This window comes from Propithecus coquereli, unplaced genomic scaffold (assembly GCF_000956105.1).
Source record: "Propithecus coquereli isolate 6110/MARCELLA unplaced genomic scaffold, Pcoq_1.0 Scaffold2, whole genome shotgun sequence".
NCBI classification, from domain to species: Eukaryota; Metazoa; Chordata; class Mammalia; order Primates; family Indriidae; genus Propithecus; species Propithecus coquereli.
In genome coordinates, this window is record NW_012144966.1 from 16972924 (window position 1) to 16999333 (window position 26410).

Here is a 26410-nt window from a genome sequence, read left to right on the forward strand (position 1 = left end):
AATAGCAAAAAATAAGAAACAACCTGTGCGTGCTGATCCATTCATTATGATATATTCATACAATGGAATATGGTGCAGCCATTTTAAAAATCAGAGTATTAGCTCTCTACCTATGTATACTGATAGAAAAAGATGGCCATACTATATAAAATAACAAAATCAGTTTCCTATATTTTGTATACTGTATAATTAATTCTCTTAAAAAAAAAGAAACAGAAAATATGTACTATATGGCACATCTATATAAATTTGTTATAAAAATATGACCCAATATATTCACATATCTTTTCAAGAATACTTTCCCTGCATATAATGAGATATATTTATTTCAAAGCACATATGTGTTTTCTATTTTACCTTGCTAGGCCACCATAATCAAGTCCTTCTTCTCCTCTAAATATTACATATAATCGCCTCCTCAAGTCATAAGGTTTTAATGCCATAATCTAATTAAAAACAAAAACATGAATATTTAAACACATGCCATATAACTTTCTTCCCAAACAATTCAATTTTACACATTAACTACCATGTGAGTTGTATTTAACTCACACTAGTTTTGAGACCTGGGCCTCGTGAAGTATATGTAACTCACATGTCTCTTCACCTTGGGAGCTGCAAACCATTTTTCAAGTTGCATATAACTCACGAACAGAAAACAATAAAAAATAACAAATTTTTCATTTAATTAGAAAGGATCATTTTGTTTTAGAAGTTTTTATTTTGTTTTCGTAATAAAACACCGTGGCCCCAAGGAAAAAAATTTTTCTTCCAGTGTCGCAGTCATTGTTTTAATCTGTATTTTAAAAATTACAGATTTCTTTATGTCATACAACAATGCCTTTAACTCAAAAGATCAATTGGTTTATTCAACCAATTACATAAATTACCAGTTATTCAACAAACTACATAAAGACATATATATCAATCTATTAAGCTTTTTCTGACTCACTTTCATATACAGTTGACCCTTGAACAACATGGGTTTAAATAGCACGGGTCCATTTATATGTAGATTTTCTTCTGCTTCTGCCATCCCTGAGACAGCAAGACCAACCCCTCCTGTTCCTCAGCCTACTCAATGTGAAGACAAGGAAGATAAAGACCTTTATGATGATCTACTTCCACTTAATGAATGGTAAATATATTTTTTCTTCCTTATGATTTTCTTAATAACATTTTCTTTTCTTTAGCTTACTTTATTGTAAGAGTACATAATATGTATCGCATACAAAATATGTATTAATTTACTGCTTATGTTATCTGTAAGGCTTCCAGTCAACAATAGGCTATCAGTAGTTAAGATTTGGGGGAGTCAAATTTATGGGTAGAGTTCCAACTGTGAAGGGGTCAGCAACCCTAACCCCACATTGTTCAAGGGTCATTGTTCATTCTTTTTCCCTTCCTCTAGTATTAAATGGCGATTCTACTTTAGGTTAGTGGCAAGAAAGTAAGAGTTTGACATAGAAAGTTTTTAAGGTTAGAAAATATTCTCTCCCTGCTAACTGCAAACTGTACCAAAATCATTTAACAGGTGACTTGTAAATTTTTCTGACCAGACAGACACACTTAGAGGAAAAAGACCTTGTTATGCATCCTGTTTATGCCACACATTCCATTTCTAGGAAAGGAACTCGGCTGTAATAAAGAATTATTTATTTGATGACGAATTTATATATAGGACTGTATAGTTTAAAACAACCCCTGCATCAAATTTTCATAATCCTTAATAGTTTACATCATGTTCACTAGTAAGTAGTCTTTACTCTGGGACAGAAACGAATTACTTCCACCATCCATATGTCAGAACCACACGCACAATTGACAGATCTGGTTTAGGGAACAGCTTACCGGCAGGCCTCTTATCAGAGACAGTCATGGACTCAGTCTTGCGCATCAAATAGACCATGTTTCTCCCCAACACAGGGCAGAAAGCAAAATAAAGTCTACCATGAATTTAGATGTACACTTACTAAAATCAACCTAAACAGAGTTTGAAACAAGTTGATCTACTCATACTTACTTTGCTAAGAATTTATTAACTCAAACTAAAAAAACCTTCTGATAATAGTTTCATACCTGTACAAAGTCTAACAACTAATAAAACTAAGCTAGGGTTTGAAAGTCTCTCAGAGTCCAGAGCGTTACCTGTGTATCTGAGTACACACAGAAGTTTGGTTCACTGTAATACTTTGAAGAGGAACAAAAAATCTCATGAAAATTCTCCAATTTTTCATCTGAAAAAAAGAACTAACAATATAGTATTCGGAATTTTTATATTTAAATATTCTGCAGATGATTCAGGAAAGGTAGACACATTACATTCTCATCTCATCTCATTGATCAAATAATTAACTGAATATCTGCTGTGTGCAAGGCACTATTCTAGGTTCTGAGCTAAACAATAAACAAAATAGTCCGTGCCCTCATGAAGCTCACATTCTAGCAAGAGAGACAAACAAAGTAAAATATGTCAAGTGGCAGTAAGTGTTATGAAAAAGAATAAAGTGCCATAATTGGCTAGAGTGTGGCTGTGAGGGAGGTGAGCAGGACTGCCATCTTAAATAGCATGCTCGGACATGGTCTCTCTGAGAGCATGACATTTGAACAGAAACTTAAAGGTGACAATAAACATTAGAATTATTAAAGGAATACTCAAGTGGAATACAGTATTTACCAATTTGATTTTAATTTGGTAGCATTATCAAAACTTTTTTGTTTGAGGTGGTAAATTCTTAGCAAAGTATTAAGTGTCAAAATTGATCAACTTGTTCCAAAAGCTGTTTAAGCTTTATTTTAGTTAAGTATACAACTAAATTCATGATAGAAGGATTGTTTCTCATCTCACTGCCTTTACCTTTAAAATGGAGGTAAGATAGGAACTATCTCGAAAGGATGCTGTGAGGATGAATGAAATAATATGAGAAATGTAAGATGCCAGTGTCAAGTAAATGGCAATCACTCAATACATGGTAAGGTTTAGTATAACTATTATTAAAATAGGTACTCAGTAAGTGGTAGCCATTATTATAGCTGTGTTCTCAATGGTTTAAACTCTCTAAAACCCTCTCCCTTTAGATGTATAAAATACAGTGAGACAAACAGTATTGTTTTATTCTGATAAAATCTTCCTTACCTGTTGGAAGGAATCTTCAAACAATGTCTGCCGGGACACATTGATCTTTACATGACTGGGTAGTGCATTAGACTAAAAACAAAAATAATATCATAATATCATGTAAGCTATAGAATATGTATTGTATAAAAGTAAGACTAAATGATTATGAACATAAGATTTATTTACCACTGCAGTACCTGGCACAAATAACGGAAGTGAGCAAGTTTCCACCTAAAGCTGCGCTCATAAGCAATTTGCGGACCACCTTTAGTTCTAAAGAAAAACAAAAAAAAACATATATTAATTCATAATAAAGTTGAATATTTGTATTCATTATGAAAGTGGAGTGTACTAGAATCTTACAAATGACCACAGGAAAATTTTGTGCTGAGAGAGAAGGGTATTTTTGGTGGGCCAATAGCAGTTCAAGCAACGAGGGCTATCAGGGCAACAGGACACACACATACACAAAGAGGGACACTGTATATACAGGTGGATCTTTTGTAAATTAGTGAGTTAAATGAAATATTAAAGTCTACTACCTACTGACTATTTTCAAGAAAATTCTTGAAAATCCTTAAATCTAAGGAAGACAGAGGCTCCAGGTAGAAGAGATATAGAAGGAAATTCTACCACATCTTAAACCTAACCCAAAACCAAAACAAGTATTGCTGGAAGATAAGCAAAGCAAAATAAATTCTTAGGAATAACATGTGACATCCAGGTCACATGGTTTAGGTGGTCAGTGAGAGAAGAGGCACAGTGAATGACATCTAGGAATGTAGGTTTTACAATACGGTTTGACTCACATTGAGAGGGCCTGGGTCTCTTGCCTATTGACTGAGGGCCTAACAGGCACAAAGAACTTTCACAATCTTAGGGAACATTTTGGAATGGATGGGAAATGTTCTCATGTGTTTTCAGATTCAAGTGAATTTATTTATTCAATAAATATTTACTAAATGCATAGCAGGTACTTGACATGCCTCTAGACAGTGAGAACATTCATTACTTGTTAATAAAACAGACAAAAATGTCTATTTTTGTGGAACTTATGTACTAGTGAAGGATACAGACAAGAAATATATGAATAAGTAAACTATGTATGTAGCTCATTAGAAGGGGATAAATGTTTTTTCACTCCTGCCCTAAGGAAAAAATATTGGTGCAGGGTGGGGGCATTGTTAAAAGGACAAAGGATAAGGAGTAGTTAGGAGAATTTTGTGATTCTGAAAAGGGTAAAAAGAGTACGGTTCATAGACAAAGTGACATTTGAGCAAAAACATGAAGGAAAGGGCATAAGCCACATAGATATTTGGGAAAAGAGCATACCAAGCAGAGGGAATAGGGGCTAAGATCCAGAGATGGAAGCCTAAGATGCTCAATATACAGCTAGGTGGCCAATGAAGCTGGAGTAGAGTAAATGAGGAGAGAAAACCAAGATGAGGTTGAAGAGATAACAGGACTCAGATCCTATATGGCCTTACTAGGCCACTGTAAGGACTGCTTTTTACTCTGATTGAGATGGAAACCACTGAAGGGTTTTGTACAGGAATGACTTTTTACTTAAATTTTTAAAAAAATCAGTCTCTCTCCTGTATGGAGACTAACATAACATTTTATGAGGTGTGGGTAGAAAGCAGAGAGACAGTTAGACTCTGGCACTACTCTAGGTGAGAGACAATGGTAGCTTGGACCCAAGTGGTGGCAGTGATGGTGGCGAGAAATAGCTGAACTCTAGATATGTTCTGAAGTTGAAGTATCTAGAATTCGTGAGGGACTGTGTGTAAGGGAGGAGAGAAAGAGAAGTCAAGGACAAGTCTAAAATTTTTGGCCCAGGCACATGTAAGAGTGGAGTTACCATTAACTAAGATAGGGAATATCACAGGTAGAACAGGTTTTATAAGGGCTATCAGGAAGGAGTTACAAGTGGAGATACAAGGTAAGCAGCTGACTACACAAATCAAAATTTCAAGTGAAGTCTGAGCTAAGTGTGAGTCATTAGCAGACAGATGTTTTTATAAGCATGACACTGAATAAAATTCACCAAGAGAATGAGTGTAGTTAGAAAAGAAATAAGTACAGAGCTCTGGGTACTTCACTGTTGCGAGGCTGCGGGGAAAAAGAGGACTTGGCAAAATAAAGAAATAAGACCAGAAAGGCAGAGGGAAATAAAGAAAGTATGGTGCCCTCCACTACTTTTGCCGGGAGAGAGAAAAACGTATTGTGTCAAATGTCCCACGTAAGTCAAGTAAGACAGGATAGCAAACCAACCCCTGGATCAACAATGTGAAGATCACTGGTGCCCATGGCAAGCTCAGTGTCAGGGGAACTTCCTTGGAGTCAGCTTAAGGTAGAAATTAGAAGCAGCAATATAGAGACAAGTCTTTCAGGTAGTTTTCCTGAAAAAGGCAGCAATAAAAACAAGCTGTCATTGAATGAGTCGGTAAGGGGAAGAGTTAAGTTTTTTTTTTTTTTTAATCTAGGAGAAATAATAGCTGATGAGAATAATTTAGTAGAGAAAGCAAAACTGATGATGTTGGATAGAAAGATGATACCTGCTGGAGCAATTAAGTGTGTGCATGTGTCAGGTGGAGGAATCTAATGTACCTGCAGAGGGACTAGACTTTGATAGGAACAATAACAGTTCATTGACAGGACCAGGAAGGAGGACAGATGGTGGTAGGTGGGAAGATGTGATAGTCGAAATAGCTTAATTAAGGTATCTGAGCATAGACTCTGGAGACTGACTGCCTTGGTCTGAAACAGTCAGGTATGCCCCCTACACCTCTCCTTACTTGGTGAAGGGGGAAATAATACCATCTGCCCTCAAGGGGTTGTTAGAAGATAAAACGAGCTAATACCTGTAAAGTGCTTAGAACAATCCTTGGCTCATAGAAATCACTACATAAATACTTGCCATTGCTATTTTTAAGGAATTACATGCCACAAATCTGTTCCAGAATAAGATAGAGCAAAGACAGGTATACTAGGTATTACTTGTTTAGGTTTTCCTGAACCAAAAAGTGAAATCTCTTGCTAAAGTTGAAGGCTAAATTAAGAGAATAAACCTCGTGTCCTCACTAAGTAGCACTGAAGGAGAACTTTAGTTTTTCACTTACACAGATGACTTTCCATTGCGAGGATCTTTGAATGTTGTTGTTCTTGTATTATGATCAACAAAGTACCTAACACCTTCACGAGTGTACCTAATTTCCCAGCCTTCTGGCAGGGGTTCTTCATTCTGTAAGCTGAAAGATAAAGTTACAATGATAAGGTGAACATTTTCTAAGTACTAAAAACATCTGACTCAAGGTTCATTGATATTATCTACAGTTATATGCAGGATGGCTCAACTAAGTCTGTAGTATATACATACCCTTGAGTTCTTGGATCTTCCCACTGGGTTGTTTTTGTGTTATGATTCACAAAATAAACCCTGTCTGTTGAATCGACTCTTTTTTCTAAAAAATAAGGTGAGCATAGCATTTAGTAATTATTTGAGATATATACACCTCACAGATATTTTTACCAACAACCCATCAGCTTACCCCAGCCTGGTGGCAAAGGTCCATACGGGTCATTTTCTGCAGCTAACACTGAAGCCTGATTGGAGAAGGGGTTGGGAGAAGAAAGAAAATCATAGCATTTTAATATAAAAGCAGAAATAAACTAAGCACTTGGCAGAATCACATTTTATGATAATTTTTTTTAAATATAAGGGAATGTGAAGATAGCAATTTCAAGACACAAAGTTCTTAAAATGTCATGAGGTAAAAGGAGCCAATCAACTGATAAAATTATTAGTTTTCTTAAAATGATTTAGAAATAATATATTGACATCAATATTTTAATGCCTAGTCGTTCCATAATAATCTACAAGGGCGAGATGAGATGGGAGAAGAAAATATAGGAAATTATGGTGTTTAAATGAGGAAATACTATTTGTTTAAAAGCAGAACAATTATCATAGTGTTCTTTAAAACAAATGCCTATTAAAAATAAATAAAAAAATAAAACAAATGCCTATTAATAAAACCAATATCAAACTCTCACATCATCTTTATAGAAATAAACTTTTATCTTAATTAGTATCATTTAGTAAATAATTCATATATACATAAAAACATACACATTTCTGTGTATGTTTACAAGTTATTATCACAACCTAGAAATATATTCTGAATAGAAACATTCTATCATGAATTCTAATATAATGACAAACACAAAAATCATTACCTGAAAAATAATTTAACGATAAAGTATATGTATCTTGATGAATATAATCTTATAACAGACACTATTCATTATATCCATTTCCACCCCTTATTGATAACCAAACCACTGTTTTGTTTGAGGCAGCAACATGTCCATAAAGAACATTCCATTCCCTGCCCTCCTTGCAGCTGAGTTGATAGAGTGACCAATTCTGGCCAATGAGGAACAGGCACATAACCACAGTAAAGATACCCTTTTCTAAGTCAAAAGGCAAGGGCTTGCTAGAAGAAAGCCATCTAATCTCCTTTCCCTTTCTTCATGGAAGTGAGGCCCCAGTGGCAGCAGCTCCATATGATCGAAGTAACAGGCAAGAAGCACAAGGATGGTGGAGCAAAAAGGCAGAAAGAACCTGGGTACATGATGGCACTATTCAGCCAAGGCAGTATTTGTTCTAGACTCTTACCTTAGACTTGGTTTGTACTGAGATGACTAAACCTCAGTCCCTTTAAAGAGATTCTGTTATTTGCAGGAGAACATACTGCTGATACATACATACCTATTACCTAATTCTGCCCAGTTTCCCCAAAGTTTACATCTGTACAGGTAAGTCCAATCAAAAACAAACCCACACCACATAATTTCTTGTTTACTGTATGTAGCTGAATTATGGAACCTTACCAAAGATTTCTGTACAAGTGACCAAAGAAACAGCAATTGGAGATGCTATGGAAACTGGGTTGCCCCACTCCCTCTCTGCTGGCTACAGATAACCATGAGAGTGGATCAACTTATGAATGAGAACTTATTATTCAACCTCTGAAAAAAAAAACGGAGTTGAAAGAGCCAGCCTGAGTCAGGATTTTGAAAAAAGTTATTTTTCTTTCCATGTCTCTTTCCTACTTCCTTTCTATATGCTAGCTTCTACATTTTGGGTTTCCTCAAGTTGCCTCAAAATATTACATAGAGCTGCCCAGTACTTAAAGTTTATCTTATTTCTACCTCCTGTGATCAAACCATTTATCAGAGGTGTTCCTTTTGTTTTTTACATTTGCTTGTTTTTTCCACTCCCCTTGTGGATTGTTTGCTTATGGCAATAAATAAATCACCAATTGATCAAATTTCCAGATGGCATTAGATTTTGTGAACAAAATTAACTCCAGTCCCAGGAATATCTTTGGTGAGCTAAAACAGATGAGAGTGTTGTTTCTGGGAAGGAAATTAGAATAGCCGGAACACTGCAAGACTGGCCCTAAGTAAAATCATGAGGTAAATGGTTTTGTCTAAAGCAAATAAAATTATTATAATTAAAGGTGGAAGACTAGGAATTGGTAAAGACATTATTTTATTAAGACACTGCATTTATGAAACTACCCTTTAATAAGGATATAAAACTGAGCCTATGGTTATGCTAGTAAACTATTTTTTTAAAAAACTTAAAGTGCTTATAGATAAAAGAAATACTAATTGTTTATTAAAGATTAACTAAAAATTACCTTGTAATGCAGTCCATAACATTTTTAAAAATCAAAGCAGAAAAGGGCAAATGCCTGAGGGAAAAAGTTATATTAACATCTTAAAATTTGCTAATTACCGAATAGAGGTATCGTTGGTTGAACTGTTGCATAGCTCCCTGCAATTGGTTCCGCTGAGATTGCCACTGTTCAAAGTTCCGGACAGATTCCATGGTAGGCCGCTGCCACGTTGTTGTTCTGGTGTTATGATCCACATAATACACTCTTCCACGATCATCAACTCTTCTTTCCCAACTACCACAAATAGAATAAATAATAATAAAAATAAACAATAAGCTCTCAATATTAAGAAACTGAAAAGCAGTAAGTACTTCACTCAAATATTTTAAAAATCAAGTCCAAGACATGATAAAACAAGCTTAAGAAGAATATAAGTATTTACATTCTTCAGAAAATCTATGAAACTATAAACCATTTATTTTAGCTAAATTACCTTCCTATTCTACCACTAATATAGTTTCTAAAGACTGTCTACAAAAGAGGCCATTGGCTGAGCAACAATTTCAGCATCAGTGTGACTACCCTTTTTTCCTCTTTTTTTGATAGCATTTACTGAGAGTGCTTGCTGTATACCAGGCGATCTGCCCTACGGTCACTGTCCACATTCAGGATTTTAACTGCACTCTTTTTATCTCACCTTCCTGCTGTTACACTGCTGCCGGTTACATTCCTGAAGTGCAGATGGAATCCCGTCACTATCATGGCTCTCTGACAAGGCATGAAAGTGAACCCATCCACTTTCGACTTCATCTTCCACCTTAGATCCTTCAAGGGCCACACATGAGAGCCAAGCGACTACATGCTGATTCCAAGTGTGTCATGTGTTTCAATTGGTCATGCCTTTTAAAAAATGGTCCGTCAGAACAGAATGTCCTTCCCAATTTCTCAACCAACCAGAATTCGACTCATCCTCCATGGTTCAGTTCAACTCCTATCTCTTCCACACATCTAGGATCTATTAAACCTATTTTTGTCATTAACTTATATAATGATCCTGGAATCCTTTCAGCAATCAATTCTAAATTCTTTCTATAAATTTATTACTAAAAATGTAATGGGCTAACAAAAAGCATAATAGGGTTAAAGATAAAATTAAAGATATTCTCTTCTTAATTTCTGGGCAACAGTTTCAGTAAAATAAAGTCCTTGTTATGGCACTCAATGAACAGGTTAAATGAATTACTATAACTTAGTGATCCTGTCGTACTTAAAATGAACTCCATGGTTTGCTGTACTGAAATCATTGGGTCCATGCTTTCCAATGATAAGTTCTCATTTAATACTGTAGGACCAAGGCCTGAGCACTTTCTTCCACAAAAGAGAAATATCTCACAAAAATAACATATTTCCTGCCTTGAATATTCTGGACTTTGAATGTGTTTTATATTGGTGGACTCTAAGTTGAATCTGGAAGGACATTCTGAATGTCAAAGACAATAAGGAATATATCCCAGGTACAGGTAGAATGTTTGCAGGGAATGTAAATAGTATAATTCAACTAGCTATCAGTATAATATACATAAAAAGTTATGAAAGAATTCAAAGATAAAGGAAGATCGGTTTCTCAATGGCCTAGAATGACAGCCTAATAGCATGAACTTTGTTTAGTATATAATAAAAATATTTTTATTAATTTAAAACCCTCTATAATTTTAGGTTTAATGTAATACAAGTTTACTTGTAGCCATCTTTGTAGATTATAATTACGAACTACTCCAATATTTCTCATGTCATTAAATCTCATGAAATAACAGTTGAGATCACTATCTATGGAGAACCATACATACAAATTATCCTAAATATTCTTTCCTTCCTTAAAAAATAACAAGGACTGAACTTGGACCAAATTTTTGTAGCTTCTCTCAGTAACTCATACCAATGTTTGACAGTCAGTTCAGGAAGCCCTTCAGACTATATAATCTCATTCACTGAACATTAATTATTCACACAAGCAAATCAAGGAAATATAAGGAAACTTAATACATGCAGTATGAAAGAATCAATTTATGCTGCATAAAATAAATTTAAAAATCACATTTGTGATAAAATATAACTCAAGATGCATAAAGATGCTACATTACCCTGGAGGTAAAGGTTGTGGTCTCTCCCATGTGGTAGTTCGAGTATTATGATCCACATAATAGGTTCTACCATGAGGATCTTTTCTTTGTTCCCACCTTTAATAAAAATACAAAAATAATAGTAAAAAACAACAAATTAGGACAATCTAAAAAAATGATTCCTTCTCCTAATCAGGAAAATTACAGATAAGCTTTATTTAAAAGGCTATATAGGTTGGGCACAGTGGCTCAAGCCTTTAATCCCAGCACTTTGGGAGGCTGAGGCGGGAGGATCACATGAGGCCAGGAGTTCAAGAGTAGACTGGACAACACAGTGAGACCCCTGCCTCTACAAAAAAATTTAAAAATTAGCCAGGTGTGGTGGTGTGCGTCTGTAGTCCCAGCTACTCGGGAGGCTGAGGTGAGAGGATCACCTGAGCCCAGGAATTCGAGGTTATGGTGAGCTACGATTGTGTTACTGCACTCCAGCCTGGGCAACAGTGCAAGACCCTGTCTCTAAATAATCAAATAAATAAAGCTCTCTCTCTATATATATGCATTACATTATAAAGGTGTTTGTTTACTCAACCATTAGTGCTTTTATAACCTCTTAATACTTCCTTTTTCATTATAGTATTGGAAACCTAAATAATTAGTTATCAGAGAAGGAATAGCATATATAAAATTGTAACAAGTCACAAATTCACAGAATTTCAAATTATCAGAAAACAGAAATTGAACCCAAAGTAGCAGAACTTTCAGCCTACGATCAAGCCCAAGGCACAAAATGTTAATGAAGTAACATATCCATTTCTCCTGTAATTTCAAAAATATACATCTAAAAGATTTTTATCAGAAATCGCCTTCACGAAGTACATGGTGATACTGCTCCATTCTTTCTTCTATGTGTGTACAGTGTCTTCTTTCTGTGCGTATCTCTCCCTCTCTTGGTAATGGTAGGCCCTTGAATTTATGGACATCATGATATTATCTTTCTTGCTTTATCGTGAAGATTCTCAATCTCTCATTTTTCCCACTCTCATTTTCTTCTCTGTGATCCCTGTTTCTTCCTCTACATTCTTTTCTTAACATGGTATAAAAGAAAAATTTTAAAAATAAAAAATTGGTAATTCTAAGTTTAGCACTCTTGCTTTCAATTTTAAAGTATAAAAATTGGAAATTATTTTCCTTTCTCTTAAACATAGGAATCCAATTAAATTTTGATTAAAGAGCCCTTAAGTTATTGTTTTCATATACAATGACCATACATATTAAAGTGATTCTCTAAACTAGGCTGTGCCCATATATACATACTTAAAATGACACATACACACACAAAAATTTAAAATGCTTAAGTAATAACCATGAACAATAAAGATTCACAAGTTCACCACAGACTCAGGATCACAAAAATTATTAAACTTACCTATTAAAAATCACTTTGGTATAAAATCCTACACTGGAACATTAATGCTATTCTACACTGCAAAATTTAGATATTCCTTTTAAAACATTTCACTAAAAACAAATCATCTGAAAGTTAAGATTTACTTCATCTGTTTCTATAAAAAGTCCAAAGGGAGGATTTAAAAATAGAATTTCATTTGAAAGGCATTGAATACCTATAACTAAACCAATGGGCTATTTATCTGTATGAAATCTTAACTACCAAACACAAATATCTAAAAACTTGATCAAGTTTCAAGAACTTCCTGGTAATGGTACTTTTGTTATTTTTAGGTATTATTTCCTACAATCAGTCCCTGATTTTTTATTGCTATTCTATTGCAAAATTTCTTGGTTTCAACCCTTCTTTACAAATACCCTTCACTATTTTTAATTTCGCTTTAATTTTTATCAAAATTACATATACTTTCAAATAGTTCAATATACATTTTCACAGTTATATATATACATTCACATAGTTTAAACAGTCATATAGTCCATGAGGCTCATTTTGAAAAACAACATGTTCTATTGTCTCCTTCACTTCATTTTCCACTCTTCAAAGGCAACATTTTGGACTGCTTTAGTCAATTCTTTGGTGTTTACCTTTTCCCTATTAACTTGCTTGACACATTACTAATTTAATTTCAAACATAATATACTGACTCCTCACAATGAAAGACAAAGAGGTAGGTGATGTAGTTTGGATACTTCTCCCCTTCAAATCTCATGTTGGAAGTTTGATCCCGTGTTGGTGGTGGGGCCGAGTAGGAGGTGTTTGGGTCATGGGGGCAGACCCCCTCATGAATGGCTTGGTGTTCTCCCCATGCTTTGTTGGTTTACAGGAGAGCTGGTTGTTTAAAAGAGTCTAGCACCAATTCCTTCCTTTCTTGCTCCTTTTCTTGGTACCATGTGACACACCTACTCCCCCCTTCACCTTCCTCTTTGATTGGAAGCTCCCTGAAGTCCTCACCAGAAGCAGATGCTAGTACCATGCTTCTTGTACAGCTTGCAGAACTGTGAGTCAAATAAACCTCTTTTCTTTATAAATTACGCAGCCTCAGGTATTCCTTTATAGCAGCACAAAACAGACTAACATAGGTAGGTCTCTTTCCTGCACAAATATACATACTCTCTAACACTTAGCCACCTTACAACCATTAAAAATACACACATATGCTGTGCCTTCCCCTGTAGTTATTATGACTATGTATACCCCCCTGACAGCTGAGCCATGGAACATACCATGATTTCTTTTTTTAAAAAAAATAAGAGTAATTGTCTCCACTCCCCTTTGCTTATTTTCTATGTTCTTATCATTAACTAAACCCCAACTACTTTCCCAGTTTCAAAAATCTCTTCAAAATGTTCAAGCTCATTAGCTGGTCTATCCATTACACCTGTCTTCTGCATAGCTTGCCCAAGGCCACCCTGGTTTTCCTTCACCATTGTGCTGGTATTCCTTTCAGGACTCTCCTAGCATACTCCCCAAAATTCCCAGATCCCATATCTTTCACATTCACTACCTAGTTTTGGAGAAACACAAGTTCTAGGAGCTTCCTAAGAAAGAAGAACTAAGAAGTGAATTTTTGGAAACCTGGGATACGTGAAAATATATTTATTCTATGAACACACTCAACAGTGTGGCTGAATACAGAATCACAGATTGTGGTATCATTCTGATTCATATGAAACCTGCTTTCTTTTGTCTTTTTTTAAGATTTCTGGAAATGTTTAGAATTTTTTCTTTGGCACCAAAATACTAAAATTTCCACAACAAATTGGCTTAAAATAAGTCTGTTTTCACTTGTCATCCTGAGTTTTCGTGAGCCCTTTCAATAAGGAAATTCATGTCCTTCATGTTTGTGAAAGGTTTTTTTGTCATTATTTTGTTAAGGATTTGATCCTATTTTCTTTTTAGAATTTCTCTTGTAAGACTTACTGAACTTGTTCTTTAATTTTTCCATTTTATTTTTTCTATTTTATAAACTTATCTTTTTGTTCTACTTTCTGGCAAACTTCTTTACCTTTGTTAGTTAAATTTTCCACTGAATTAAGTTTCCTAGAGTTTTTTAGTTCTTTGAGCATTACTTTTTTACAATATCTGGTTCTTGTTTTATGTATGTCATATCTACTCTTATCCCTCTGAGAATATTCAAGTAGTCTGTTTTCTCCAAGTAGCATTTTCTAGGTTGTTTGTTTTGATCTGTCTTTCAAATTAAGAGGTTTCCCTCAGATATCTAATGAGTAGAGTATCAAAAACTGACTGGGAGTTTTATGTGCTTGCGTGGGGCTTGTGGGTTGTGGGATTAATTAAAGAGTGATACAACAGGGCTATTTTGTTAGAGAACAATCTATATTAGTATTTTTCGTCTTTTTTGGAGGGGGGGTCTTCAACAGAAAATAATTCCAGTCTCCTGGGTAGAAATGCAAAATCCTGGTTGTTAATATTATGGGATCTGAGTGGGAAAGAAGGATATGTGTTTAAAAATCTACTTTATAATCTCCTCCACTTATTAACCTTAAAAAGGTTCACTTACATCCTTTAGTACAGTATCTCTCTGCCCTCCAATGTGCCTGGTGTTCCCAAGTACAAAGTATCTCCAGAGAAGAAATCCTTAGGCAGAGCCACAGTCCTGGCTGCAGGGAAAGGAATTAGCGATTCATTTCTCAAACTGACTTTCAATTAATCTTGCCATTTATAGTGTCATCTTCACCACCACTTCCAAAGGGATCTGATGCTGCCAGTTCCTGAGCCTTTTAGAAGTGCCAATGCGTAGGCTGGGCTTTTCCCACTGACAGGCTAGAATTCAGCTCTTTTGGGTTTGCTAAGTGAGATGCACTTAACTAACCTCCAGATGACTACAGCCCCCACCAACAGCTGGACTGTAACCTCATGAGAACCGCAAGTACACACACTCAGCTAAGCCACTTCTAGATCCTGATCCTCAAAAACTATGTGAAATAAGTTTTGTGGTAATTTGTTACATAGCAGTAAATAATTTTTTCTTCTTTCTCTGTTTTACTTTTTCATGCCATTTCTTCCTGCTACTGAAGCAATAAATAATATACTAGGAAGTACTATAAAACCATTCAAAAGAATTAAGGAAGACCTACATATTTAGACCATAAGCTCCATGAAGTTTGGGCCTTTGTCTGTTTTGCTCATCAGTGTACTAACAGCACCTAGCACAGAGCCTGCCACAGACACGATGTTTAACAAAGATTTGATTAAATATTTGGTGAGCATGTGAATCTACTTGTACTGATATGGAAATATGACCATGTTTTTTTAAAAAGCAACTAAAAAACAGTATGCAGAGTATGGACCTATTTTTTGAAAATAATTCTACAAATTTATGAAAAATAATAATTTATAAAGCTGCTCCCTATCCTCTTCACCTACTTTTTTTTTTTTTTTTTTTGAGACAGAGTCTCACTGTGTTGCCCAGACTAGAGTGAGTGCCGTGGCATCAGCCTAGCTCACAGCAACCTCAAACTCTTGGGCTCAAGTGATTCTTCTGCCTCAGCCTCCCGAGTAGCTGGGACTACAGGCATGTGCCACCATGCCCGGCTAATTTTTTCTATATTTTTAGTTGTCTGATTAATTTCTTTCTATTTTTGGTAGAGACGGGGTCTCGCTCTTGCTCAGGCTGGTTTCGAACTCCTGAGCTCAAACAATCCGCCCGCCTCGGCCTCCCAGAGTGCTAGGATTACAGGCGTGAGCCACCGCGCCCGGCCCTCTTCACCTACTTTTATCTTTCCTCATAGAACCTGTTACTATCTGACAGTGCTGAATACATTTTTTACCAAAGGCCACTGTCTGTCTGCCTTTTGAAATACAAGTTCCACAGTAGCAGAGTCTTGGGCTCTCTTGTACTGCCACACATGCCGTGCCTAGAACAACGTCTGACCCAGAGAAGACTCTCAAATATTTGCTGCTGAAATAATATATAACCACCACTCTGGGTGGTGAGCTTAAGGAGTACTAATACTTCCACGTGACTTAAATATTTTATTTGGTCATGTCTTAATTTTGTAATCAGAAACAATTTTAAGATTAGGGGGGAAAAATAACCATAACAAAGCCCTGCATCCATATAATGGGCTGTGGAGGCCTTCTCTAAGGTTTATCCTAAATTAACTGCAAATATTTGTAATTTACCATTCAACAAATATTCAGAGGAAGCACTTAAGTTCCAAGCACAGTGCTAGTCACTGGCCGTTAATTTTTCCGAAACAGGAGTTCACTTCCAGATTTCAGTGTTTTTGTTCTAAACAGAATTCATCTTCCTCAAACTAAATCTTTCGCTACATAGAACCTTATACTCAGAACTACTTCTAGATATCTTCTTTATCATTTTCTACATTCTATACACTAGACCAGGAGTAGGCAAACTTCTTCTGTAAAGGGCCAGATAGTAAATATTTTAAGCTTTGTGGGCCAAGAGGTAAAATAAAAAATACTACGCAGGTACTCACATAAAAAGAGAGAAAACTCCTGCCCTGCCCGCCTTTGCCTGGGGTGGGGCATCCATGTTGTGTATGTAGCCAGTTGCCCTCTATTGACCACATTCTCAGGACACAGAACTCCTGATCCATAGGGGAGGAGCCTGGTCCATTTCACTGTCTGCCCCAGTGACTCCTAGAACCCTGTGTGCCTTTCTCTCCTCTCCTGATAGCTGATCCAAAGGGAGGCAACTTGCTGAGTTGCCAATCCCAGAACGAGATTCCACTGCTTGGGACCTGGTAGTTGCCAAGAGTAAGTCTCCAATGTGTAGCTGATGACCAGAGCAGGCCTTAGGCAGCAATGAGGGAAGAAAGAACTTGGTGAGAGGAGGTGGTACAGGGGTAGTGGGGGGGATACACTAGCTTTGTCTCCATGACTCACAGTGATAGCCTGTTAGAGCTGTACCCATGGACCCTATAAAAGTGGTGGCTGGATTTAGTCAGACTAGATTATCCCAGGAGTGGAAATTCATGAATAACCCCACAGACAGATGCAATTACCAAGTTACTGATTAATGAGAATTCTCAATAGAACTCTAATTTATAACTGCCACACTTAACCTTCAACCATAATACTCTCCCTTTCTAGTATTTATATGGTCCCCGTCTCACTAAAACATTATATACAAATTTTCAAAACCTACTATGAACAAAGACCTTATAAAAAAAAAAGTAAATGTGGAATTTTGTGATATATATTACAATAAAAATAACAGAATTTAGTCACTGATTGGGTAACTATTGGCATTAACTTGGATAATGGAGATAGACAGTAAGCTTTATCATAACCACAATCCAACAGTTATCCTCTTACTCTCCTGTACTGGCCAATCTCCATCTCCACTGACCTCTTCCTATCAGCTAACCAACTTTTAAGTCTCTTCCATCTTACAAAACAAAACAAAACAAAACAAAAAAACTACTCCTCAGTTCTGTATGTTCTCTTGCCCACTTCTAGCAAACATTCCTCTTTCCCTTTGTCTTCACAAGGAAAGAGTTTCTATATTAGTTCTCATTCTTCTAAGGAGTTTTCTATCACACTTCCTCCCCCTCATTCACTCCCAGCTCACAGCAATCTGAATACAGCTCTCATAATTTCCCTGAAACCACTTTGTCAAAGGTCAACAATAAATAACCACTTTGTAATTATATTCAATGGATATTCAGTTCTTATCTTACTTGAATTTTTTAGTAGCTTTTGATTGGAAACATTTCTTACAGAGGCATTTACCCAATTGCTAACTCACTCCATTTAATCAAGCACAAATGCACTTATTTAACAAATATTCATTGAGTACCTGCTATATGGCAGGCAAAGTTTTAAGCACAAGGAATACATAAATAGACAAAATAAAGTCCCTTTTTCAGTCTAGTGAAGAGAAAACAGACAATAATACATACAGATATGTCACATGGTAATTTAAGCATTAAGAAGAAAAATAATACAGGTTACATGACGCTGATTAAAACAACCCTACTCAACAGAGTTCATATTGACTTCATTTATGATGAGTTCTAGAACAGGGAAAACTAACCTATAGTGGAAAAAAATCAGGATAGCGATTGCTTCAAAACGGGGCTTAAAACCACCTTCTGGAGTGATGGTAATGTTCTGTATCTTAATAAAAACTGAGTTACACAAATGTATGCATTTGTCCAAACTAATCAAAATGGTATATTTAAGACTTTGACTTTTTTTTCTCTGTAAACTTTACCTAAAAATATTTAAACAAATATTGAACTGTAGTTAATGATTTCCAAGCACTTTGAAGTGCTGAGGCACGAAACGTACTGATGTCTGCAACTTACTGGAATGCATTTAAAAACTGGGTAAAGAGATGAAGAGATATGAAATAAAGCAAGTACAGTCAAATGTAATTATAGAATCTGGTAGTGGGTATACGGGTTCTCACTGTAAAACTCTCTATAATTTTCTGTATATGTGTAAATTTTCACCAGAAAATTTGGGGGAAAAATAAGGCAGGGTGAGGGGATGGAGGAAAAAGCTCTTGATTTGAACAGGAGATTAAAGAAAGGCCTCTGGAATGAGTTAACATTAAAAGAGACCTGAGTATGAATATATTTGAGGAATAAAAAAGTTAGAGCAAATGCAAAAGTCCTTAGGGAAGATCATGCTTGACATAACACTAAATGTAATCTCCACTCTAGAATACTCTTCTGCAGTTCTGGAACCATATATAAAACTGCCTCCCTGGTATACGTAACGTGGTAACATGTATCACCTGGATACCCTACAAACACAGAATGCTCTCTCTCACTGTTTTACCCCGAGTCCAAAATACAATAATCATTTCAGTCAAATATACCACTACCCAGCTGCCTAAACACTATGTAGGGGCACAGAGAGATCCAGAACCTATTTTTAATCTCTCTAAAGTAACCCAATACCAATACACTAATCCAATTTTCTGCTGTCCGACACTTTGAATTAGATTTTGACATGCTGAATTTCTTATTTTACCTATGTATCTCTGTATAAAATGAATCAAAATTAAAACTGTGGGGAATAAAGGACTATTTAACAAAAAGCACTTTAAGCAGCAGTTCTCAGGCTGACTGTACATAGGACTTAGACACCTGTGATTTTATTGTGCAGTTAGCTAAATAACTCAGTAAGTTACCCAAGGGAGAAAACAAAGGAACTAAGAAAGACTTTTGAGCAAAGAGGGAAGATGATGCAGGGCTGAAAACTGCTGACTCAGAGGGTTACACAGCCTAGTACTGCCTACCCCAGAAGAATCCACCTTGATTCCACTCTTTTTTCTATTCTTCTACCTCCCCACAACTCATTGCCAAGACCAATCTTAACATCACGCTAGAAGACTAGCATTTGTCTCACTTCAGACTCTATTTCTCCCTAGATTTGTAGCTTTTAATCTTTTTTGACCACAGCTTACAGAGTAAGAAATATATTTTACATAAACATCTTTCTGTGTACTACACTGCTATTTCTCTGTAGATTTTATATACACACACGTGCCAGAAAAACAAACTTTCAGGAAGCAATGCTTACTCTTACTAAACATAACCCACTCCAGTGTTTCCTACTTTAGCCTATATTTATGTATTTCATTATATGTTCAAATGCTGGCAATAACCTATTAATGGGTTACAACCAACAATATGAAAAACACTCATCTAGATTACTGTAAAGTTCTTATACAAAGATCATAAATTGTGGCTACAGGCCTGTGGAAGCATTCATTTGGTGCCCACAGAATTAAGTTTATGTACTTACTGTTTTTAACTAGAATGCTTCTTTCCCTTATTTATAAACCAATCTGGCTGCTATCCTGACTTGTCTCCTCAACTCCTCAGATACTGATACCACTGCAAGAATGATTGTAATAAAATGCAAATAAGATTATGACACTCTCCTGCTTAAAATTCTTTAATGTTCACTCATGGTTTTTAGGAAAAACTCCCAAATCCTTAGCAAGCATACAAAATTCTTCATGGGGCTACTTACTCTTCAGTATTATAGACCCTGCTTCCTCAAACTGTAACATAATACTAATTCCTAGGCTGGGCACGATGGTCATGCCTGTAACCCTAGCACTCTGGGAGGCCGAGGCAGGAGGATCGTTTGAGCTCAGGAGTTCGAGACCAGTCTGAGCAAGAGCAAGATCCCATTTCTACTAAAAATAGAAAGAAATTATCTGGACAACTAAAAAAATATATATAGAAAAAAAAATACTAATTCCTAAATTCAGCATACTCATTTTCATGGATGTTAAAGATATGAATATGCAGTTGGCTCTACTGAGAATGAAACCTTTCACCATTTGTGCCTCAATATTTGTTTTGCTAACTCCTACTCTTCTTTCAGAAATCCACGTAAGTGTCTTTGACCTAAACAAAATATTCTTTGACCTCAACAGCACAGGTTCCTCCGCTTATCCTCCCTCTGCATATATTCCTTCCCACAGCATCCTAAACTTACCTCCAGCATAGCTGCAACTGTACCGTTTAGTCACCGATTGTTTACATATCTTTACCCCCCATTAAACTGTGAGGTTCCTGAGAGAAAGAATAGCTTCTTATATGTCTGTGTCACAGTGACTGACACATGAGAGACTAGAATAAACAACTAAGTTACTAACGACAGGAGACACTGGACAAGAAATTTTTGAGAGGAAAAGGTAAGATAATGTAGGGTCTGAAATGTATGCAGGAAACAGAAGAGGGTATTTCCAGAAAGCAGGTGAAGATAAGCTCAAAGAAAAGTCTGGCCTGGACATACAGATTTAATAGTTAAAATGACAGGAGAGTGCAAGATTTACCAGGGGAAGCACAGGTAGGAAAAGATCAAAGGCTGAAACTATGATTAAGCATTGGGCAAAATCAGAAGAGCCAATAAAAAGAACCGAGGGAAAAAAGTTTCAAAAGTAAGAAAGAGGTACAAACCTGGTGACTGCGATGGGAAAATGAGGGCAATAATTAGAGACCTATATAAGTGCAGTTTCAACAGATGCGAGGGCTGACATTCTGACTACTCTTAAGCTGTGTTGGAAAGCAGTGTCCATGCTTTTATTACAGCACTTTCAAATTTTATTGTACATAGTATAGATGTTTACAAGTCTGAATCAGTAAATAAGCTTCTTGAAGGCAGAGACAATGAATCATTAATTATTAATAATATTAGTTTTATTAGTGCCAAGTAATGAGTCAAAAGAAACTGTTCGACCAAATGGAATAAACACATAGAATACTCTAAAGAAAATCATGAGGAGCTAGATAATCACAGTGGGAAACTTAAAAGAGACTGAATTACTAAGCAGCAATAAAAAACTGAGTTTGTAATAGAGCCAACTGGCAGGGTTATGTGACTTCGCCCTGCATTAGACAGCAATTGATGAAAAGGATGGCTACTTGTCCTCAAGTGTAAAGTCTAGAGAATAGACCACAAAGAAAGCTAGAGAACTAAGGTTATTATGTAAAGTGTCATGGTCAAAATGAAAAACTAAAAATAAGCCAAGAATCAGAGAGGATCTTGTAAATGAACATCAGGTATTCTCTTTTCCTTTCATACTACACATACTTCAACTAGAGAAGCAATTGCTCTTAGTTCCAAAAAGTACTTGCTTTGTAGCAAATAAATATGATTCAGATTCCAGCTTAGATTTCAATTTTTTGAACGGAAACATTTTATATGCACATTCGATAGTCATATATTATCGGAAAGTTCCTACTTCAATGTAAGTTAAACATTAAAAAAAAAAAAAATTTAACATACCCTGATGGCAAAGTTTCTGTGTTGGCATTTCCAGACTGCTGCCGTACAGGTTCCATACACCCATCTGGCTGTCTTAATTTGGCTGCCTCAAAAGCAGAACTATTTCCAGAATTAGAAGTGTCAGGGTCTAATATACTTCTAGCTTCAGATCCCAATTCTGCACTGTTAGAAGGAATACATTCATTGTTTTCTGAGGAAGTCAGTATTTCTTGAACTGGAGGATCTTCAACAGTAGTACTAGTGCAATTTGAAGACAAGGCGTTTTCTTCAGACACTAATGGAGTACCCGTGGCGGAAGCAGTATCAGTTCGTGCAAATGAGGATGATTCTCCATTAACTGAGAAGTGAAAATCAGTAAGACAATCAAGTAATGACAAAGCAACCAATTACCAAATCAATCAATAATACTTAATCAGAGGGTAATTCAGACTGAGCACTATACCAGGTACTGACGAATATAAAATAAAGTGGACACTCTATTTTTTTCTTGCTTAAATTTTAGGGACAAATATGTAAATAACAAAAATTTTAGTATATACTAATAACCTTAAGGAAAGAGAAACCAACATTAGGATAACAAACGTTTTACCTCCAAATTATCAATTCTGAGAGAAAGTCTGTATGGGCTATATAAAAACTTTAAAATGATTCCTTTCAATTTCCCTTCTCTTATGCAAAAGGTAGCTAATACCAAAAGAACTCTTTTGCCAAAAGTAGGAAATATATGATGCCATTAGTTTTTTTGTTTTTTGGTTTTTTTGCTTTTTTACAGAGACAGAGTCTTGCTCTGTTGCTCAGGCTAGAGTGCAGTGGCATCATCATATCTCACTATAACCTCAAACTCCTGGGCTCAAACAATCCTCCTGCCTTGGCCTCCCAAAGTACTAGAATTACAGGGGTGAGCCACTGTGCCCAGCCTGGTTCTTAAGATAGTACTACAGAGGATTGCAAAAAGATCCAGGAATTCATTCTATACTTTCTATGAAACAACCCCAGTACTGAGACCCAGTGATACAGTTTTTAAAATTTTCATTTTAAGTGCGATTGATCCAGTTCAATTATGTGTCCTATAAAAGTGAGTCAAATTAAAACTGTGAGGGGAATCGATTATTGAACAAAACCTCTAAGAAGACCACATATCAAAGTTTTAATGGAAATGGTGGAGGGAGACATAATTAGAGTAATGGAATCTTTCAGTATATTTTTAAAGAAAGAAAAAGATTTAAATGGTAGAAAGAAGAGAGTACTATTAAAGGAATTAAATAGTACATGCAAAAGACCAGATTAAATCAAGTTCTCTACCAAATATAGAGGCGAGAATGGCTTTGGAGAAATAAAAAAATCAACGATGAAATACAGTATAAAATATAATACTGACATTGTTAGACCCAACATTGTTAGACATCATGAAAAAATAAAAAGTATGCAGAGAAAGACTGAATTCTCTTGCCTCCTATATGATGTTTACTCACAAGCATTATCTCATTTAATTTTCACTCTTTCATAGTGCGGAAATTAGTTCACACGAAAGAAAGGATTGGCAGCAGTCTTTCTAAAGCAAAATAACACAAAATGGAAAAAGAGGGATACTGAGGAAAGATATAATCCAGACCAACCAGAAACAGACATGAACTTTTGTACACACTAAACTATAGTACATGAAACACAAACTGAATTGAACAGCAAGTGCTCTCAGCTCTTCCAGTCCATCATTTCTTACACAACTATTGCTATAGTCACTCCAGCTCAACACTGATGATTATATTTAACAATGCACCAAGACAAGAAAAGAAGTAAAAATATTGAAAAGAAAATGGTAAGATTCATCTGTAAAGAAAACAGTAAAAGGGCAAGATTATTTAGAACACATAAGAAAATCAATTAAAAAACCATTAGAACCAATTAATTAATTCAAACTAAACCACTTCAGCAAAATAACCACACACAAGTTCAACATCAAGATTACATTCAAGATCTATCTGAAGAAAACTAAAAAGCAATAAGAGGCATTTTAAAAATTAGAATACAGAAAGATATTGAAGTATCTCTGAATGGGAAGATTCAGCATTATTAAAATAATAATTAACTCTCCTTAAAATGCAAATGCTGGTAAGGATATGTAGAGCACCAGGAATTCCCATTCATTGCTGGTAGGAATCCAAGAGTACAACCACTTTGGAAGACAGTTTGGCAGGTTTCTGGGTTTTTTTGAAACAAACCTTAAGATACTCTCATGCAATCCACCAGTCTCAGTCTTTAACCCAACAGAATTAAAACCTTATGTCCACATAAAAGCCTGCACACTAATGTGTATAGCAGTTTTATTCATAATTGTCAAAAGTTGAAGCAACCAAGATGCTTCAATAAGCGAATGGATAAACAATTGTGGTACTTTCATACAATGTAATTTTATTTAGTGATAAAAACAAAAGAGATAACATGCTAAAAAGACATGAAGGAACCTGAAATGCACATTGTTAAATGAAAGAAGCCAATCTGAAAAAGTTACACACTGTAGGACTCCAACTATATGATGTGCTACAAAGGGCAAAACATCTTCGAAGATAGTAAAAAAAAACAGTGGTTGCTAGGGATGGGGTTTGGGTTTGGGGAAAGGGATAAACAGATGAAGCACAGAGGAATTCCAATATAAAATTATTCTGTATGATACTGTAATGGTGTGTACACAATATGCATTTCTCAAAACCTGCAGAACCGGTACCACACAAAGAATGAACCTTAACATAAGCTTTAGTTAATAATAATTTAGTAATAATGGTTCATTAATTGTAACAAATGTACCACAGTAATGCAAAATACTAATAATGGGGGAAACTCTGCACGAGGTCAGAGGGCATATATATGGGAACTCTGTACTATCTGCCCAATTTTTCTGTAAATCTAAAACTGTTCTAAAATATAAAGTCTATTAATTTTAAAAAGCTAGTTTAGAAACAAATTATTTCCATCCAATAATTCAACAAACATTTGTTATTCAATATTGGAAAGACTGTATTACGATACCACAGTAAGATCTTTGATTGAACAGATTACTGTTCATATACTTCAGTGGTTCTCAACCACTAGGGAAGATTCTGTGCCTCCAGAAGACATTTAGCAATGCCTGGAGATGCATTTGGTTGTCAAACTAGCGGGAGGGGAGATGTCACTGGTACCTAGTGGGTATAGGTCAGAAATACTCCTTAAATATCCTACAATGCATAGGACAACCCCCTAAAACAAAGAAATTATCTGGCCCCAAATGTCAATAGTGCTGAGGTTGAGAAATTCTGATATGTATATACACAGCCACCTGGCAGTGTTCAGCCTATGATAGCTGCAAAATAAACATCTGTTGACAAATGGATATAAGGATGATTGACAGAAAAATACCCACACACAAGAAAAAAAAAGTAGGAAAGGAGAGAGGAAGGAAAGGATTAGAGGCTCTCTGCACATGAAGGAATATAGAGCAAATAATTAAAATCTTACGTGATACGTATGATAGTGGAAACCAGTGCAAAAGCATCTCATCTCCTTCTCCATAAGATGTAAGACCACACCCACTGACTTCGTTTCTAAATGAATGTGTCCCAAGCCTCACTTTCAGCTACTGTGACTTCTGGGTTACATGACAGATCTCTACTACTTCACATTTAATCTTTGAGAAGTAAGTTTCCCATGAAATTTATGATATATCATCTCATAGCACCATGCATTTGTCCTCACTCTAACAGTTCATTCAAATAAAGTAGAAAAAAGTAGAAATGTTGGAGTATTTGAATAGCATTTTTACTCCATTTTAAAACCATGACATGAAAAATAATTGCTTGCATATATACAGTAAGTGTCTTTAAAAGCCAAGTCACACTTCGGAGGAGACATGGCTATAAAGAGGGGAGCATGAGAGAGCCTTATGTGACAATGCAATTCTGTAGCTTGACTGTGGTATCAGTTACATGAAGCCACATGTGTGACAAAACTCACAGAACTAAACACACACACAGAATGCAAGCAGAACTGGTGAAATGAGAACAAGCTCTGTGCATTACATCAATGTTCATTTCCTGATTTTGATATTCTACTACAATTACACAAGCTGTTAACACTAGGGGAGGCTGGTGAAGGGGGCATAGGACCTCTCTGTACATCTCTTTGCAACTTTCTGTTTATTTATAATTATTTCAGAATAAAAAGTTAAGAAGAAAAGTCTGATAAACCTGTGAAATCAGTTCTGTCTGAAATTTAACCATACTGAGCTCTGATCTAT

The 26410-nt window shown here is 35.7% G+C and overlaps 1 protein-coding gene across 1 annotated transcript in view; it reads right to left on the minus strand.

Annotated features, from left to right (window-relative positions):
* WWP1 (WW domain containing E3 ubiquitin protein ligase 1) overlaps positions 1 to 26410 on the minus strand; it is a 90063-nt gene that overhangs the window by 25124 nt on the left and 38529 nt on the right. Inside the window, exons 8-16 of the mRNA XM_012643549.1 lie at positions 22141 to 22477; positions 10950 to 11045; positions 8928 to 9102; positions 6670 to 6724; positions 6498 to 6582; positions 6241 to 6369; positions 3316 to 3391; positions 3137 to 3208; positions 358 to 446 (exon numbers count right to left, since the gene is read on the minus strand). Coding sequence (XP_012499003.1) covers positions 358 to 446; positions 3137 to 3208; positions 3316 to 3391; positions 6241 to 6369; positions 6498 to 6582; positions 6670 to 6724; positions 8928 to 9102; positions 10950 to 11045; positions 22141 to 22477 — 1114 coding nt within the window. The remainder of the gene's footprint in view (positions 1 to 357; positions 447 to 3136; positions 3209 to 3315; positions 3392 to 6240; positions 6370 to 6497; positions 6583 to 6669; positions 6725 to 8927; positions 9103 to 10949; positions 11046 to 22140; positions 22478 to 26410) is intronic.